Below are 18807 nucleotides of genomic sequence, written 5' to 3' on the forward strand. Positions count from 1 at the left end.
AGAGACTTGTAAAAACCATTCATGTTAATATTAAGGGCCATCTTCTAATGGTCTGAAATTCAGACTGATAACCACACTAAATTTCACCGTAATAGAACCATGATGGAAAAGTTGCATCTGATTTAATTGCCAGTAGTAAATATTATGATGTTTCTGAAAATTCCAACATGTTCTTACAATCAACTCCTTAAATAAATCAGTAAATTAATTGTATTGTTCTCCTCTTTTGATCTTCAGCTAGTTATTATGATCAGGTTAACTAATTATTAACCCACAAATTGCTGATCATGTTTCTAGTGCAGCAGATCTTTTGACCTGACTTGTGAGTTAAATTCAGTCCCATTTCTACTATTGGTAAATGTGTGTTGGACTGCATTTGGTTCAAGCTCCTGTATATAGAGTTGTGTCAGTGAGAGGTTAAAAAGAAACAAATGTCACAGTGAAGTCTCTTTGTTACCAAGCCTGAAAGTGATTCACAAAATTCAGTAATGTCTGATGATTACCCATCATTGCTATCACTGGCACAAATCTGTGTTTTCATTTGAACAGAGTTCCCTCAGGCCACAGTAAGTTGGATTTCTGTTTATGTTGATGTATTTATGTTTTGTTTAAATGATAAATTGCCACATTAACATGGTAAAAATTCCACATCTTATAAACTAAATAAAACATAATGTGAGTATATAGATACTTTAGAAAATTTGCAGAAAAGAAATCCAAAGCTAACATCACATGAGCTCCAAAAGAGTTCCTTCAGAATCATTGGTAGCTGATGATGAAACATTGGCACAAAACTCAAGAGGAAACCAGAGTACAGCATTCCTCACCCGTCTAACACCACGTGAAGTCTTCAGAATCTAACAGTTCCAATCTTTTCCATTAGATTCACTGCTTTGAAGCATAACAGAGTCTCACTGAAATGTGTAGTCACAGCCTGTAACAAACTACTGTGGGAGAGTTAGATTGAAGTGAAATAGAAATAATTTTGCCATTTCAGTAGGAGTCCTAATCTTAGGGACTTTGCAAAATTTACAGCACACAGAACCACATTTTCCCAATCCGATCCCAGTTATTTAGTTGGAAATGTTAGATTTTTTAATCCCTTTGCTTCGACACAAGTAAAAGGGGGTATGTGATAGTTATGTTTGTTCACTCTCCATGAACACTAACTTGTTACCTCCTGGATCTCCTGGCCCGGTTATAGATTGCCTGAGGAGGTCGGAGAGGAATTTTCCAGAATTTTTTTTCCCCCCTTATTGGCGCTGGGTTTTTTCTGTTTTTTTTTTAACATCTCCCATGGCTCCGGGGGGGCGGGGGGTGGGTAGGAAGCATCCAGTGGGGCAGGCATGATTTACAAGCTGGTCTTTTCCTGTCCGTCATTTTCGTATGTTTGTATCTTGGTAACAGAAGAATGCTTCCTCAGGTATCAAATACTACATTCCTATAAAAGTAAACAAGTTTATATTTTAGACCATCCATGTGCCCACTCTGGGAGAGAATCAAAGCAAATCCGGAATGTGAGCACAGTTGGTTTTAGAGTTTCAGTCAAGTCAAACCAAACCAAACCAAACCAGAAAGGAACATTGCTATCTTGGCATGGATTTTGAACATGCATAGAGATGCACAGAACTCTGCAAACTGAGGCAGTTGTCCTTTGCATCGTGCGCTGTCTCTACTGGGATTCCTATGTGTATGCATATTCTCCAAGGATTCTTGTGTGCTCACCTTCTTTGCTGGAATTATTGTGTGCACACTTTGATTTCTGTGCACATCCTGTTCTTCAGCAATACTTGTGTACACCCCTACTCTGTGGGGACTCCTGTGCTTAACCCTATTTTGTGGGAATTATTATTGATTCTTAAAGGGTAGGGGTTAGCACAAAAATCTCCACAGAGTAGGGAAGTGTGCATAATCTGAGTAGTGATACACAATAAAAGAAGTACCACATCTTCCAAGGGCTTCAGGTTGGATACAGAGCGACAATCACTTTGGGCACTAAAGTGGCGACATTAGGCATGCGATTGTGTGATGAGACAGGTTAATAGTGATCTCATAGTAAGGGATCCTCTGAGGAAGAGTGATCATAATATGATCGAATTTCACCTTGAGTTCGAGAGTGAAGTACTTAAGTCCGAAACTAGAGTCTTAAACTTAACCAAAGCCAATTACATAGGTCTGAGGGGCAAGTTGGCTAAGGTTGATTGGGAAATTAGATTAAAAGATATGAAGGTAGATAACCAATGGCGAACATATAAAGAAATTTTTCATAATTCTCACAGAATATACATTCCATTGAGGAATAAGAACTCCACGGGAAAAGGGATCCAACTGTGACAAACTAAAGAAGTTAAGTATAGTATTAGATTGAAAGAAGAGGCACATAATGTTACCAAGAAGTTGCCTGAGGGTTGGGATAACCAAAAAATTGATAAAGAGGGAGAAAATAGAATATGAGAGTAAACTAGCAAGAAATATAAAAACAGATTGTAAGAGCTTCTACAAGTATGTAAAAAGGAAGACAGTAGCGAAAGTAAGCGTGGGTCCCTTAGAGGCTGAGACAGATGAAATTATAATGGGGAATAAGGAAATGGAAGAGACGTTAAACAAATATTTTGCACCTGTCTTCACAGTAGAAGACACAAAGAACATATCGGAAATAGTGGGGAACCAAGGGTCTAATGAGAGTGAGGAACTTAAAGCAATTAAGATTAGTAAAGAAAAAGTACTGGAGAAATTAATGGAACTAAAAACCGACAAATCCCCTGGACTTGATGGCCTACATCCTAGGGTTTTAATAGAGATGGCTGCAGAGATAGTGGATGCATTGGTTTTGACCTTCCAGAATTCCCTAGATTCTAGAACAGTCCCTGTGGATTGGAAGGTAGCAAATGCAACCCTGCTATCCAAGAAAGGAGGGAGAGAGAAAACAGGGAACTATAGGCCAGTTAGCCTGTCATCAGTAGTAGGGAAAATGCTAGAATCTATTAAGGACGTAATAACAGGGCACTTCGAAAATCATAATATGATTAGACAGAACTCAACATGGTTTTATGAAATGGAAATTGTATTTGACAAATCTACTGGAGTTTTTGAGGATGTAACCAACAGGGTAGATAAAGGGGAACCAGTGGATGTAGTATATTTGGATTTTTAAAAGGCATTCGATAAGGTGCCACACAAAAGGTTGTTACACAAAATAAGGGCTCATGAGTTTGGGGGTAATATATTAGCATGGTTAGAAAATTGGTTAACAGACAGAAAACAGAGAGTAGGGATAAATGGGTCATTTTCAGGTTGGCAGACTGTAACTAGTGGGGTGCCACAAGGATCAGTGCTTGGGCCTCAGCTATTTACAATCTATATTAATGACTTAGATGGAGGAGACCGAGTGTAATGTATCCAAGTTTGCTGATGGTACAAAGCTAGGTGGGAAAGTAAGCTGTGAGGAGGCTGCAAAGGGATATAGACAGGTTAAGTGAATGGGCGAGAAGGTGGCAGGTGGAGTATAATGTGGGGAAATGTGAAATTATCCACTTTGTAGGAAGAATAGAAAAGCAGAATATTTTTTAAAAGGTGAGAGGCTAAGAAATGTTGATATTCAGAGGGAGTTGGATGTCCTTGTTCATGAATCACAGAAAGTTAACATGCAGGTACAGCAAGCAATTAGGAAGGCAAATGATATGTTAGCCTTTATTGCAAGGGGGTTGGAGTCTATAACTAAGGAGGTCTGCTGGAATTATATAGGGCTCTGGTGATACCACATCTGGAGTTACTGTGTACAGTTTTGATCTCCTTACTTAAGGAAGGATCTTCTTGCCTTAGATGGGGTGCAACAAAGGTTCACTAGATTGATTCATGGGATGAGAAGGTTGTCCTATGAGGAGAAATTGAGTAGAATGGGCCTATATGTTTTGGTGATTTAGAAGAATGAGAAGTGATCTCATTGCTAGAGGGCTTGACAGGGTAGATGCTGAGAGGCTGTTTTCCCTGGCTAGAGAGTCTAGAACTAGAGGTCATTTAGGACCGAGATGAGGAAAAATTTCTTCACTCAGAAGGTTGTGAATCTTTTGGTATTCTTTGCTCCAGAGGGCTGTGGATGCTCAGTTGTTGAGTGTATTCAAGACTGAGATTGATAGATTTTGGACACTAAAGGAATCAAGGGATATGGGGATAGGGCAGGAAAGTAGAGTTGAGTAGAAGATCAGCCATGATCTTATTGAATGTTGGAGCAGGCTCGAGGGGCCGTATGGCCTACTCCTGCTCCTATTTCTTATGTTGTTAGTTCTTATGTGTGTTAAGGTGTTCAGTGGAACATGAGATAAAAGGCTCTGCCAACCAGCACATTGGTCACTTTTTGATGCAAATGTGGGCAGCATAGGGCCTGATATCATAGTGCTAGGTGGGACTGAGTCATAGGCATAATAATTGAGGCCAGTGATAATCTTCCCAACCACTGATCGTGCCATCCCTAGTTTACTGCAGGTGTCCTTGCTGCAGCTAACAAAACCCTGTTCTGCTGATCTGAAGCAAACTGAGGCAGCTGTCCTGTGTAATTGGCAACTAGATGTGCCAATAGCTATGATCTGGGACTTGCTGATCTCCTTGCTATGCCTTCTTTCATCTTGTAACACCTCTACCATGAAATTGAGATGCTTTAAAAGCAAACTTACCTTAAGAAGTAAGAAAAAATGGCCATAAAATCCTTTTGCCAGAAATTAATATTTTCATTAAAAAATTCAAAAATGTGGAGAAACTGTCTTCAAGAACACTGCACTAAAAGGAACTGTAAATATTACAAATATCTTGTAATGGAACATAGGAACAGGAGTAGGACATTTAGCCCCTCGAGCCTGTACCGCCATTCAATGAGATCATGGCTGATCTGTGACCTAACTCCATATACCCACCGTAGCCCCATATCCCTTAATACCTTTTGGTTAACAAAAATCTAAGAATCTTAGATTTAAAATTAACAATTGAGCTCGCATCAACTGCTGTTTGCAGGAGAGTTCCAAATTTCTACCACCCTTTGCGTGTAGAAGGGTTTCCTAACTTCACTCCTGAAAGTCCTGGCTCTAATTTTTAGGCTATGCCCCTAGTCTTAGACTCCCCAACCAGCGGAAATAGTTTCTCTCTATCTACATTATCAGTGCCCCTTAATATCTTGAAAACTTCAATCAACTTGCCCCGTAATCTTCTAAATTCCAGGGAATACAACCTTGGTTTGTGTAATCTCTCCTCATAATTTAACTCTTGGAGTCCAGTTTGATTTTAGTAAATTTACACTGCACTCCCTCCAAGGTCAATCTTTCCTTTCTAAGGTGCGGTGCCCAGAACTGAACACAATACTCCAGGTGTGGTCTAACCAGGGCCTTGTATAGCTGTAGCATAACTTCTACTCCATTGTATTCTAGTCCTCTAGATATAAAGGCCAGCATTCCGTTAGCCTTTTTGATTATTTTCCGTACCTGTCCATGGCATTTTAATCTATGTGCATGGACCCCTAAGTCTCTTTGGACCTCCACTGTTTTGAGCTTTTTACCATTTTAGAAAGTGCCCTGATCTATCCTTTTTAGATCCAAAGTGGATGACCTCACACTTGCCTACATTGAAATCCATTTGCCACAGTGTTGCCCATTCACTTAATCTATTAATATCTCTCTCTAATTTTATACTTCCATCTACACTGCTTACAATGCTGCCTATCTTTGTGTCGTTGGCAAACTTAGATATGTGGCTCTCTATCCCATCATCTAAGTCGTTAATAAATACAGTGAGTAGTTGAGGCTCCAACTGAGATCCCTATGGGGCATCACTAGTCACATCCTGCCAATTTGAGTACCTGCCCGTTATCCCCACTCTCTGTCCCCTGCTGCTCAGCCAATTTCCTAACCAGATCAATTTGCCCTCAATTCCATGAGCATCAACTTTAGCAAACGGTCTCTTTTGAGGGACTTTATCGAGTGCCTTCTGGACGTCCATATAAATAACGTCCATAGACACTTCCCTGTCCAATAAATTTTTTGAAGAGGTGACTAAAGTAATCAGGTTCACCTGGCATGACCTACCCTTTACAAATACATGCTGGCTCTCTCTGATTAGCTGAAAATTTTCAAGATGTTCAGTCACTCTGTCCTTAATTATAGGCTCTAGTAGTTTCCCGACAACAGATGTCAGACTGACTGGCCTATAATTCCCTGGTTTCCCTCTCTCACTGTTCTTAAATAGCGGAGTGACGTGCAATTTTCCAATCCAAAGGAACGGTTCCTGAATTGAGAGAACTTTGGAAGATTATAGTTAGGGCTTCTGCAATGTTCTCACCTACTTCCTGTAAAATCCTGTGATGGAAACTGTTTTGAGCTTTTCACCATTTAGAAAGTACTCTGATCTCTCCTTTTTAGATCCAAAGTGGATAACCTCACACTTGCCTACATTGCAATCCATTTGCCACAGTTTTTCCCTTTCACTTAATCTATTAATTTCTCTGTAATTTTATGCTTCCATCTACACTTCTTACAGTGCTGCCTATTTTGTGTCATTGGCAAAATTAGATATGTCTAACCCATCATCTAAGTTGTTAATAAATACAGGGAATAGTTGAGGCCCCAACACCGATCCCTGTGGGACATCACTAGTCATATCCTACCAAGTTGAGTACTGCCCATTATCCCTACACTCTGCCTCCTGCCACTCCACCAATTTCCTAACCAGGTCAGTAATTTGCCCTCAGGCTATTGAATTGCTCCCATATCCATGGAGCTTTTATGTGCCCATTTAAAACGGGTGCACAAAGGAACAAGGGCAAACCTGATACAAATCTTGGGAAATTGTGAGTGCTATTCATTTCAATATTTTTGCATCAAATCTGGGACCTTAATGAAGTGCACACATGAAATTCATTAACAAAAGAAGAGCAGGGAATTGTAGCTCTGAAAGAAATTGGTGTTGGGCTTTCGCTCCCAAATTCCCAATTCCTCTGCCATAGTTGCGCTTCCTCTCTCCTACCAATAGGACTGGGAAATTGCACCCACAATACTCCCCGTGGAGCGGGGCGGCGCGCAGACTCCCCGTGGAGCGGGGCGGCGCGCAGACTCCCCGTGGAGCGGGGCGGCGCGCAGACTCCCCGTGGAGCGGGGCGGCGCGCAGACTCCCCGTGGAGCGGGGCGGCGCGCAGACTCCCCGTGGAGCGGGGCGGCGCGCAGACTCCCCGTGGAGCGGGGCGGCGCGCAGACTCCCCGTGGAGCGGGGCGGCGCGCAGACTCCCCGTGGAGCGGGGCGGCGCGCAGACTCCCCGTGGAGCGGGGCGGCGCGCAGACTCCCCGTGGAGCGGGGCGGCGCGCAGACTCCCCGTGGAGCGGGGCGGCGCGCAGACTCCCCGTGGAGCGGGGCGGCGCGCAGACTCCCCGTGGAGCGGGGCGGCGCGCAGACTCCCCGTGGAGCGGGGCGGCGCGCAGACTCCCCGTGGAGCGGGGCGGCGCGCAGACTCCCCGTGGAGCGGGGCGGCGCGCAGACTCCCCGTGGAGCGGGGCGGCGCGCAGACTCCCCGTGGAGCGGGGCGGCGCGCAGACTCCCCGTGGAGCGGGGCGGCGCGCAGACTCCCCGTGGAGCGGGGCGGCGCGCAGACTCCCCGTGGAGCGGGTGAACACATAGAATCCCTACAGAGTAGGGCAAATCACAGCTGTGCTCTTTGTGATCCTGAAAAAATGACATAATGTGCAATTGTGCACGTGTGGGGATTTTGCCAGCTGTGACTAGTCTTTTTAAAAGGTTTACTTTTCCTCAGGATTGAATCAGATATGAATCATCACACATTTGAAACTACATAATTTAGGGGCATATAGGTTTTACATTTGGCTCCCAGTTCAGTTTGCATTCATCTTGATCAAACCATGAGAGCTCACACCAGACTAAACTGAAGATCAGAGCACTGGATAGCTAGCAGATTTCACGTCTGATTGGGCATTTTGCAGAAAGCGGTATTTAACAGATTTGAATCAGGTTTATTGATTTCATATTCTCAACACACTGGTTACTTTTGAAAATAAGCATGCTCAGAACTCTTCATAAATCCTGTTTGCACATTTAAGAGACCCAGGGGTAGATTTTGACTGTGCGATCATGTAAAATGGGTGGTAGTGAATTGGGAGCCCGTTTTACATTTCTCCTGATTTTTATTTCCATTGTAACCTGCTGGCTCTCACCCTATTATCATGTGGGGATTAAGGACAGGAAAATCACGTTTGTTGTAAGAGGCTAAATGTGCAGCATATCAGTGTAGCCCTGGTACTGCCTCCAGGCCAGCAACAACATCAAACATTTACATAGTGCCTTTTTAACATATAGAAACATCTTCGCTATGGCTTCATACATAGCCATAAGGGAAACTGATGTTGAACCAGGAAGGGAAAAATTAAGAGGGGTGACTGAGATCTTGTTCGAGAGATGGATTTTGATCAGGATTCTCGAGATGGAGAGGTTTAGAGGGAGTTCTAGAGAGCAGCTTGAAGTTCCTGTAAATTCTCTGCAAAGTTTGGTGAGTTGCATAAGGAATAATAGGATAGACCACGGTCCTGTTCAATTATTTTTAACTGCATTCTAGAATATCTCAAATCAGTTCCAGTCAGTACATAATACTGTTCTATATTTATAGCTCTTTTTGTTCTAATACTTTTTCCACAGGTTGATGTTTCAGGAAAGTGTTTGTCTACATATAAGGTGCAAGGTTCTCTTCTTGTGAAGTCTAAAGCCCTGAACCATTGTTCCCTGCGCGCAATGGCTGTCACTTCATTGCAGTCAGTAGTTCTACCAGATACTACAGTAAGCGAAACCTTTACTGTCACCCATTATGTGTGGACTCCATTAAAGTTTATGTGACTTTCATCCATCATCTTAAAAATGAAAAAGTTATATTTTGTCTATTTTAAAATTGTACTGTATTAGTTAATAGGTTAATAAATTAATTAGTTAACAAATATCCAAAATTTTGATTCCGATTGTTTCTAATGAGAAGTCTGAGATGGAGAGAAACCTGTAACAGAATAATTTTTATAAAAAACAATGAATGTATTAAAAAGTCAAATTTTTAGTTATCAAGTTATAATCAAGACACTTGTAAAATATCTTTGCCAGTACTTTAAATTATACTGTGTGAAAGAGAAAAGGATTTATAAAAACAAGAGTATTTGTGTATGAAAGAAATGGGGAGGATTAATCCAGTCTGATGTTTCATTGTTCTGCTTTAGTCCCACCAACAGATCCTAGATTCCCAATTGGAATGTGTGCAGAGGTATAAAGGTGGTGTCATGGAAATGGCAAATTGCAATGAGTCGAATGTCTTTCGGCCCTTCTCCAAAGAAGGAAAAGGTGCAAAGACAGAGATCCTCACGATACTAAAACTTTTAAAGATGGAAGAAGTAGTATCCATGCCCAGAGGTGAGTTAGAAATACTGAACTCAAAATGGAACTCAGTACATTGCCTTCTGGGATGATTTGTATCCAGAACCAGCACTGGCAGGATTGGCGTTGACTTGGGCACCTCAAATCATAGGGTTACCATAAGTGTGTTGGACCACCAAGCTTTGTTTTTGTATGTTAGCTCTTATGAAAGTTTTGTAGCATGAATAAACTGAATGCACAGGTTCCATGCTGGAATAAGGAGCAGAGCTCAACTTAAAAGTAAAGTGATCAGTGAGTTCCTACATTACAGCCAATTTTTGATGGTTCAGCATATGGTACTGCTTTTGAAATTAAAAGGGAGATTAGTGCAGCACTGAATGTCTTTCAGATGAGACGTTAAACTGAGGCCCACGGCTGCTCTCTGAGAGATCCCATGGCACCGTTTTGAAGAAGAACATGGGAGTTCTCCTGGTGTCTTGGCCAACATTTATCCCTCAACCAACATCACTGAAACAGATTATCTGGTCATTATCTCATTGCTGTTTGTGGGAACCTTGCAAATTGGCTGCTGTGTTTCCTACAGTACAACAGTGACTACACTTCAAAAGCTGTAAAGCGCTTTGGGACGTCTTGAGGTCGTGAAAAGCACTATATAAATGCAAGTCTTTCTTTTACTGTGCAGTTGAGTACCAAAATGGTCATAATATAGGAATCATAGAAGTCTTTGGAAAATATCCCTCAATTCCTAAGTCCAGATCATACAGACTATTGTGGAACACCACTCACCACGTCTTCCACTCTGAGATACGTCCTTTTACCCTACTATTTGCTTTCTGTCCTCCAACCATCTCTCTGTCAATGTGGTCGTATTTGCCATAATTCCATGTGCCCTTACCTTTACCTTAACTGTCTATTGTTGCGCTTTTTGAAAATCCTTATGAACCACATCCAGTGCATTTTCTTTACCTATCCTCTGCTATTTTTAAAAAGAATTCTGTAAGATTGGCCAAGCTTGACTTGACCTTTAGAAATCCATGCTGACTGATTAACTCATAGTTCTTGAAGTGCTCCTTTAAATTAAGTTCTTTGACTGTGGGCTTTTATTGGGGACCCAGGCAGTCACCATCATTTTAACATTATTTACTGATCTCTTGTTGTTAAACTCCTTCTACTCACAAGCTAAGGACACCGTACAACACCAAATATGGGGAACTGTGTAGATATATTGAGGGCAATAACTATTGGCAATAGTAATGTGACAACAAATATATTAATCTTTATACAATGTGAATGGGTTGTTCTAAGCATGGGCTCTGACCAGACATAACTGACAAATGTGACTGCTGGAAGTGTGAGGCCCTGACATCATTAACACCAACTTCACTCAGATCTCCGAAGCCCAAAGTACTTTAATTTTAGTTCAGGGATTTTTCTTTTTTAAAAAGAAAATGCTTCTCAAAGCATTAAAATAAGGACATTTGACAGGGAATGTTGGTTTACAAAAGAGAAACAAAGCTTAGCCAGCTTAATTCTATAATTCGTTCATGTGATATTACTGGGGCTGGTGGCTGTAATAACTCATAAAGTGGAATAATAGTCGAAAAAGTAGCTAATTGTGTGAAGCAATTTGAGATGTTTCTGGAAGATGTGATATAAATGCAAGTCTTTCCTTTTTCTTTAATCATAAACTGTGTAAATGAGCCAAGTAAAGGGTTTATTAATAACAAGTATTTAACAACAGCAGTACATTTTAACAGAGGTGAAAAATACATGAGCCTTTTTTAGTTTCCATCTGTTAATAGAAGCACATACCTAGAAGATAGTTCTCTCATAAGTGGATCCTCTGTGGTGCATTTTCACTAGATTTATTACAAGACACGATGGGCCGATTGGCCTCCATCATTCTATGATTCTATAATTAGGGAGAATAACAACAACATGCATTTATATAGTGCCTTTAACATAGAAAAACGTGCCAAGGCATTTCACAGAGGTGTAAGGAAAAAATGAATGCTGAACCAAAGAAGGAAATATTAAGAGGGATGATCAAAACCGTGGTCGAACAGACGGGTTTGAAGGAGGGTCTTAAGAGGAAGGTGGAGGGAAGGTGTTCCAGAGTTTGAGGCCTATGCAGCTGAAGGCATGGCTGCCAATGGTGGGGGGAAAAGAGAGGTTTACAAAAGACCAGAGTCAGAAAAACAGAGAGTACAAAGGGGGAAGGAGGTTGTAGGGCTGGAGGACATTACAGAGATGGGGGGACAAAGCCACGAAGGAATTTAAATGAGGATGAGAATTTTAAATTTGAGGCGTTGGTGGACCACGAGCCAAGGTAGGTTAGCTAGTGCAGCGTTGATGGGTGAGCAGGACTTGGTGCGGGATAGGATATAGGCAGCAGAGTTTTCGATCCGCTGAAGTTTATGGAGGGTGGAGGATGGGAGGCCGGCGAGGAGAGCTTTGCAATATTTGAGTCTGGAAGGCATGACACTGAGGATTTCAGCAGCAGGTGAGCTGAAGCAGGGGTGGAAGTGGACGATGTTACAGAGGTGGAAGTAGGTGGTCTTTGTGATGGAAAGAATATGGGGTCAGAAACTCAGGTGGGGGCTGAAGACAATGGCTTTGGTCTTACCAATGTTTAGCTGGAGGAAACTGTTTATTCCAAGACTGGATGTCAGACAAGCAGTCTGATAACACTAAGACAATGGAGGGGTCGAGAGAGGTGGTGGAGAGGTAGAGCTGGATGTTGTCAGCATACATGTGGAAGCTGACCACATGTCTAAAGATGATGTTGCCAAGGAGCGGCATGTAGATGAGGAAGTGGATAGATCCTTGCGAGACTCTGGAGGGGCAGGAAGAGAAACCATTTCTGGAGATCAGTCTGGCTACTATTGGATAGGTAAGAGTGGAAGCAAGCGAGGGCTCACCCGCTGAGCTGGACAGGGGAGGAGAGGTGTTGGAGGAGGATGGTGTGGTTGACCATGTCAAAGGCTACAGTGAGGTTGAGGAAGACAAAGACGGATAATGATTATGGTCACAGTCATACAGGATGTCATTTATGACTTGGATTAGAGCCATTTCCATGCTATGGCTGGGACAAAAACCTGATTGGAGATATTCATACAGGAAGTTGCAGGAAAGATGGGCACGGATTTGGGTGGTGACAACACGTTCAAAGATTTTGGAGAGGAAAGTGAGATTTGAGATGGAGCAGTAGTTTGTAAGGTCAGAGGAGCTGGCGTGTTTTTTTTTGAGGTGGGGCGATGACAGATGTTTTGAAATGCAGGCTGACAGTACCTGAGGAGAGGGAATTATTTACAATCTCAGCTCGCATGGGGGCTAGGAAGGGAAGCTGGATGGTCAGCAGTTTAGTGGGAATGGGGTCAAGGGAGCAGGAGGTGGGTCTCATGGCCGAGATGATTTCAGACAAGCATAAGAGGTGATGGGTGAGAAACTGTAGAGAGGTGCAGGTTCAGGTCTAGGGCAGGGGAGTGGGGGCTGAAATTTGGGTTGGTGGGCAAGGGTAAAGAGGATAGCTTTGTTTTCAAGCTAAGAAACAAAATTTGTTTAATTGAGTTGAAATTATATATTGCTGGAGATGTGTTAAAATCTTTCATATAGAAGTAGAAGCTGCCTCGGAAATCCAGAACTCTTCATTATTTCATGAGCTGTAGTTTAATGTTTGGCATTCTGTAAACCAGCAATTGTATTTCATAACAGTGGAACTGAAGCCATTCCGCCACAGCACTCTGCTGTTTGAGAGAGAGCGTGGACAAGGGAAAAAGGCAGGATATTCGAGTGCAGAACGAGTAGCTGAGGCAGTGAGACAACTCTGCATAGCCAAAGGCATGACCTTAGAGGTAAGTCCCCTTTTACTCTCTCATAGGTGGTGCAGGGGGTGGGATTAATTTATTAATAAAAAGTGCATTAAGTTCCTTATTTATGAAGACTAGAACTCACAATTATAGATTTCTTTAAGGTTCCGTGGAGCTTCCTTGAAAATTCTGTTGGAATGCCACATACAAAATGAGGAGTTTTTTAAACAATTGACAAACCTGGATGAAAACCAAGGCCCACATTGCAGGATCGCAACAAGTCTGAAAAGCGTAGTAGAGAGCATGAGATGAATAAATATACAAGTGATTAAGTGATGCCAAGTTTGGGTATCAAAGTTACAACATAATAACACAGCTAAGGGGCTCTGGAGACCGTACAAAAATGGTTTGTGTTTTTTCTGATCCTGAGGATTTCCACTCAGTCTACCGTTATGGAATCACACATAGAACCATAGAAAAGATACAGCACAGGAGGGGGCCATTCGGCCCATTGTGCCCGTACTGGCTGGAAGAACAACCTGGTGCCCATTCTAATCCCACCTTCCAGCACCCGGTCCATAGCCCTGCTGCTTACAGCACTTTAGGTGCAGGTCCAGGTACTTTTTAAAAGAGTTGAGGGTCCCTGCCTCTACCACCAATTCAGGCAGCGAATTCCATACACCCACCACCCTCTGGGTAAAAAAGATTTTCCTCATGTCCCCTTTAATCCTTCCACCAATCAGCTTAAATCTATGTCCTCTAGTTCTTGAACTCTCCGCTAGGGGAAACAGGTACTTCCTGTCTACTTTATCTGGGCCCCTCATAATTTTGTACACCTCAATCAAGTCTCCCCTCAGCCTCCTCTGCTCCAAGGAAAAAAACCGCAGCCTATCCAATCTCTCCTCGTAGCTGCAATTTTTAAACCCTGGCAACATTCTTGTAAATTTTCTCTGCACTCTCTCCAGAGCAATTACGTCCTTCCTGTAATGTGGTGACCAGAACTGCGCACAATACTCCAGCTGTGGTCTTACCAGCGTTTTATACAGTTCCATCATTACATCCCTGCTTTTGTATTATACACCTTGGCTAATAACGGAGAGCATTCCGTATGCCTTCTTCATAACCTTACTTACCTGTACTGCCACCTTCAGGGATCTGTGCACATGCACTCCAAGGTGTCTCACTTCCTCTACCCCTCTCAGTATATTCCCGTTTACTGCGTTTTCCCTTTTACTGTTTGCCCTCCCTAAGTGCATTACCTCACACTTCTCCAGGTTAAACTCCATTTGCCACTTTTCCGCACACTCCACCAACCCATTGATATCTTCTTGGAGTCTACAGCTATCCACTTCACTATCAACTACATGGCCAATGTTTGTGTCGTCTGCAAATTTGCAACCATGCCCCCTACATTCAAGTCCAAATCATTAATATATACCACAAACAGCAAGGGACCCAACACTGAGCCCTGTGGCACACCACTGGAAACGGATTTCCATTCGCAAAGACATCCATCGACTTTTACCCTTTGTTTCCTGTTACTGAGCCAATTTTGGATTTCCAAATTTCCCTGTATCCCATGAGCTTTTACCTTTCTGACCAGTCTGTCATGTGGGACTTTGTCAAATGCCTTACTAAAATCCAGGTAGACAACATCCACTGCACTACCCTCATCAATCCTCCTTGTCACTTCCTCAAAGAATTCAATCAGATTTGTAAAGCATGACCCTCCTTGAACAAATCCATGCTGACTATCCCTGATTAAACCATGCTTTTCCAAGTTACAGTTTATCCTATCTCTCAGTATTGATTCTAATAGTTTACCCACCACCGAGGTAAGACTGACTGGTCGATAATTGTTTGGCCTTTCCCTCGTACCCTTTTTAAACAATGGTACTACGTTTGCAGTCTTCCAGTCCTCCGGTACCTCCCCTGTATCTAGTGAGGATTGGAAAATGATCCTCAGAGCATCCACTATTTCCTCCCTGGATTCCTTCAATAGCCTAGGAAATAATCCATCCGGCCCTGGTGACTTATCAACTTTCAAGGATTCCAGTCCATCTAGTACTTCCTCTCTCGTAATGTTTACCTTATCCAATATTTCACACCTCTCCTCTTTAACTACTACGTCCGGATCATCCCTTTCCTTTGTGAATACGGAGACAAAATATTCATTTAAAACCCTATCCACATCCTCTGCTTCTACACACAAGTTACCCTTATCATCCCTGATAGGTCCCACCTTTTCCTTAGCTATCCTCTTGTTCTTAATGTACTGATAAAACATCTTTGGGTTTTCTTCAATCTTACTAGCTAATATTTTTTCATGCCCTCTCTATGCTTTCCTTATTTCCTTTTTTACGTCATCCCTGTACTTTTTATGCTCCTCTAGGCTTTCTGCAGTATTTAGTTTTCTGTGACAGTCATTAAGCTTTCTTTTTCTGCTTTATCTTGCCCTGCATAGAAGGAGGCCATTCAGCCCATCCCGTCTGTACCAGTTCTCTAAAAGAGCTTTTCACTTAATCCCTGCCCTTTCCCCATACCCTTTAAAATTTATCTTGTTAACTTAACGTTTTTGTGCTAAAAGAATTGAATTGTTCAGTCGTTCAAATTAAGCTGATGGACTAAAACAGGCTTTTTGATGCCATTCAAATTTGAATGATCCAGTTATTCGAATTAAGTGACTTTGAATTAACAGTAACCTGCACATTTAACTCCTGTCTGCCTACCTCTTTCCCTATCTATCATATAATATATAATATAAAATCAGATCTCTCATGCCATTACTCACTAAGTTGGAGGACGTGATGTCTTGTAACTGTGTATCAACAAAATGGGATTGGGAAAGTATTACAGGAAGTAGGAGCGATACTTTCAGGAAGTGGGTACTATATACAAGACTTTTAATATATTACTAGTCAATCTCCCATGGCTTTGCACATGGGGAGTCAAGACCGAGTGCACCCTTCAGGTGACGTGCGGTTAGTAGGGAAGGGATAATTGAACCACAGAGTACAGATGTAATTCAGTCCTCCTTTTCAAGTGATACATTTTGTCCTTATTTTTGTACAATAATTTGCTTTTGCTATTTAACTATAAATAATAATATAAAACTTGCAGGAATTTGGGAAGCAGAGAAGTAGTGTTGGTTGGAGCATATGAGTTTATCCTCATTCGAAGCTGAGAGCTACAAAACTGAGGTTCCACAGCACCACTGCTGGTCGGAGGATGTAATTATAGAGTGACCAGTTTACACAGACAGTTTCCATTAGAAATGTAGACATAGGAATTTATAATGGAAAGTTGACACAAAACTGACAAACACCTAAGAGGAAGTAAGGTTTTGTAGATACGTACGATTTTTAATACATTACTTCTCACTCTATGGTAGTGTAATTGCATCCTCCCACTAGTGATGGTACTGCTGCACCTCAGCTTTTTGAAAATTGAGAGAAGGAAAACATAAAGGGCAATCAGTTATTTTTAGATTATGGGAATGAATTTCTTTGGCAGTTCTCCCAATCGGCTGTTGGTGGAAGATCGACTGAAACCCCATTTACATGCGTAAATGGGGTTTCTGCTGATCTTCTGCTAATGTTATGACTCACTATGAGCAATGCCATGGAAAATCTGCTAGTGCCCTTTGAAAATGGTACTCGTAATTTAACTTGTTTGACAATCCTATTTACTTCTCCTTCCCCAGTTACCTGTGGCGGCATTATGCACCAGTATATCAGTATCAGTATGTCTTGAATCCATTTCAACTTTCTTCAGTCCGACATGTCTACATTCATATGACATATAATTAAATTATTTACTGCCTGGGAAGCTTTTTGATAACATTGAGAAAAGGATGACATTATGGGCATTGTTATTTTTAGATTATGAGGGTGAATTTCCTTGGGAGATCTCCTGACCGGCTGCTGTGACTTTGGTGGAAGATGGACTGAAGCTGTATTTAGAGTCATAGAGTTATACAGCACGGATAGAGGCCCTGTCTACTCTAATCCCATATTCCAGCATTTGGTCCGTAGCCTTGTATGCTATGGCATTTCAAGTGCTCATCCAAATGCTTCTTGAATGTTGTGAGGGTTCCTACCTCCACAACCCTTTCAGGCAGTGAGTTCCAGACTCCAACCACCCTCTGGGTGAAAAAGTTCTTTCTCAAATCCCCTCTAAACCTCCCGCCTTTTACCTTGAATCTATGTCCCCTTGTTATAGAACCCCCAACGAAGGGAAAAAGCTCCTTAGTATCCATCCTATCTGTGCCCCTCATAATTTTGTACACCTCAATCATGTCCCCCCTCAGCCTCCTCTGCTCCAAGGAAAACAAACCCAATCTTCCCAGTCTCTCTTCATAGCTGAAGCGCTCCAGCCCTGGTAACATCCTGGTGAATCTCCTCTGCACCCTCTCCAAAGCGATCACATCCTTCCTGTAGTGCGGCGACCAGAACTGCACACAGTACTCCAGCTGTGGCCTAACCAGTGTTTTATACAGCTCCATCATAACCTCCTTGCTCTTATATTCTATGCCTCGGCTAATAAAGGCAAGTATCCCAAATGCCTTCTTTACCACCTTATCTACCTGTTCCGCCGCCTTCAGGGATCTGTGAACTTGCACACCAAGATCCCTCTGACCCTCTGTCTTGCCTAGGGTCCTCCCATTCATTTCTGTGTGTAAATGAGATTTCTTCTGATTTTCCGCCCAAGTTATGGCAGCCAATCAGGAGAACCCTGAGGAAATTTGCGGTGTATAAATCTAGCTTATTTTGATTGGCAACGGGGATGCTATCTTACGTATTTGAAAACTTCTAGAGAACATGATGGGGAAATTGGAATATAATACTTTAGACAGCTTTGTACTCTACTGAGTTTCTCATTGTTGCTTGCTCCATCCAGCCCATGAAATGTGTAACGAAGAGCTCAAGCAGAGGTTGCATATCAATGAGAACACTACTTTAATCATGATGTATTAAGCTTACATAGTTGTTGACTGATTTACGTAATATGCATGTGGTCTAATCTTCACGGTAATAGAGGTTGCATTTTTGCATATTGGCGATGTGAGAACATTATGTAATGGCGTGTTATGTAAAGTGGAGCTCGTACATAAATCGAACTCCACTTGCTTTTGTTGTTACAATGCAGTAAAGCCCAGCCTCTGAGGAGCATCAGTGCTTCACCAGTGTGATATACTGATTTCAAACAATCTCTGTTGTTATGGCCTCTCAGAGTGAAGTTACCAAATTATGCCAAATTTGAGGTATGAAGTTTAACCCACTGGGAATTAGAGAAAAATAATTTCAGTTATCCGATAAAGGCGATTTTGTCTCGACAGTCAATGGTGAATTTGCACTTGGGTGGCAGAGGTGAAAGGGCAATGTTCTAAGTCACTGGACTGTGCATTGATGGACAAGTGGCTATGTCATTGGCAACGTATGTGATAGACAGTAGACACAGTACAATTTTGCGAGTGCAAGCAAAACAGAGGTCTGTTGTTTAGTAGGTAAAACAAACAGAATAGCCATTCTTCAGCCAAGCAGTCACAGAAAGTCACAATACAATAGAGAAAAAAGCTTGAAAGGACACAATCCCTTTTGTG

The 18807-nt window shown here is 42.1% G+C and overlaps 1 protein-coding gene across 1 annotated transcript in view; it reads left to right on the forward strand.

Annotated features, from left to right (window-relative positions):
* The window catches only part of LOC137340963 (apolipophorins-like), a 163479-nt gene that overhangs the window by 39940 nt on the left and 104732 nt on the right, over positions 1–18807 (forward strand). The window contains exons 7-10 of the mRNA XM_068003772.1: positions 8680–8817; positions 9243–9432; positions 12176–12289; positions 13111–13250. Coding sequence (XP_067859873.1) covers positions 8680–8817; positions 9243–9432; positions 12176–12289; positions 13111–13250 — 582 coding nt within the window. The remainder of the gene's footprint in view (positions 1–8679; positions 8818–9242; positions 9433–12175; positions 12290–13110; positions 13251–18807) is intronic.

Source organism: Heptranchias perlo, chromosome 22 (genome assembly GCF_035084215.1).
Source record: "Heptranchias perlo isolate sHepPer1 chromosome 22, sHepPer1.hap1, whole genome shotgun sequence".
Classification (NCBI taxonomy): domain Eukaryota; kingdom Metazoa; phylum Chordata; class Chondrichthyes; order Hexanchiformes; family Hexanchidae; genus Heptranchias; species Heptranchias perlo.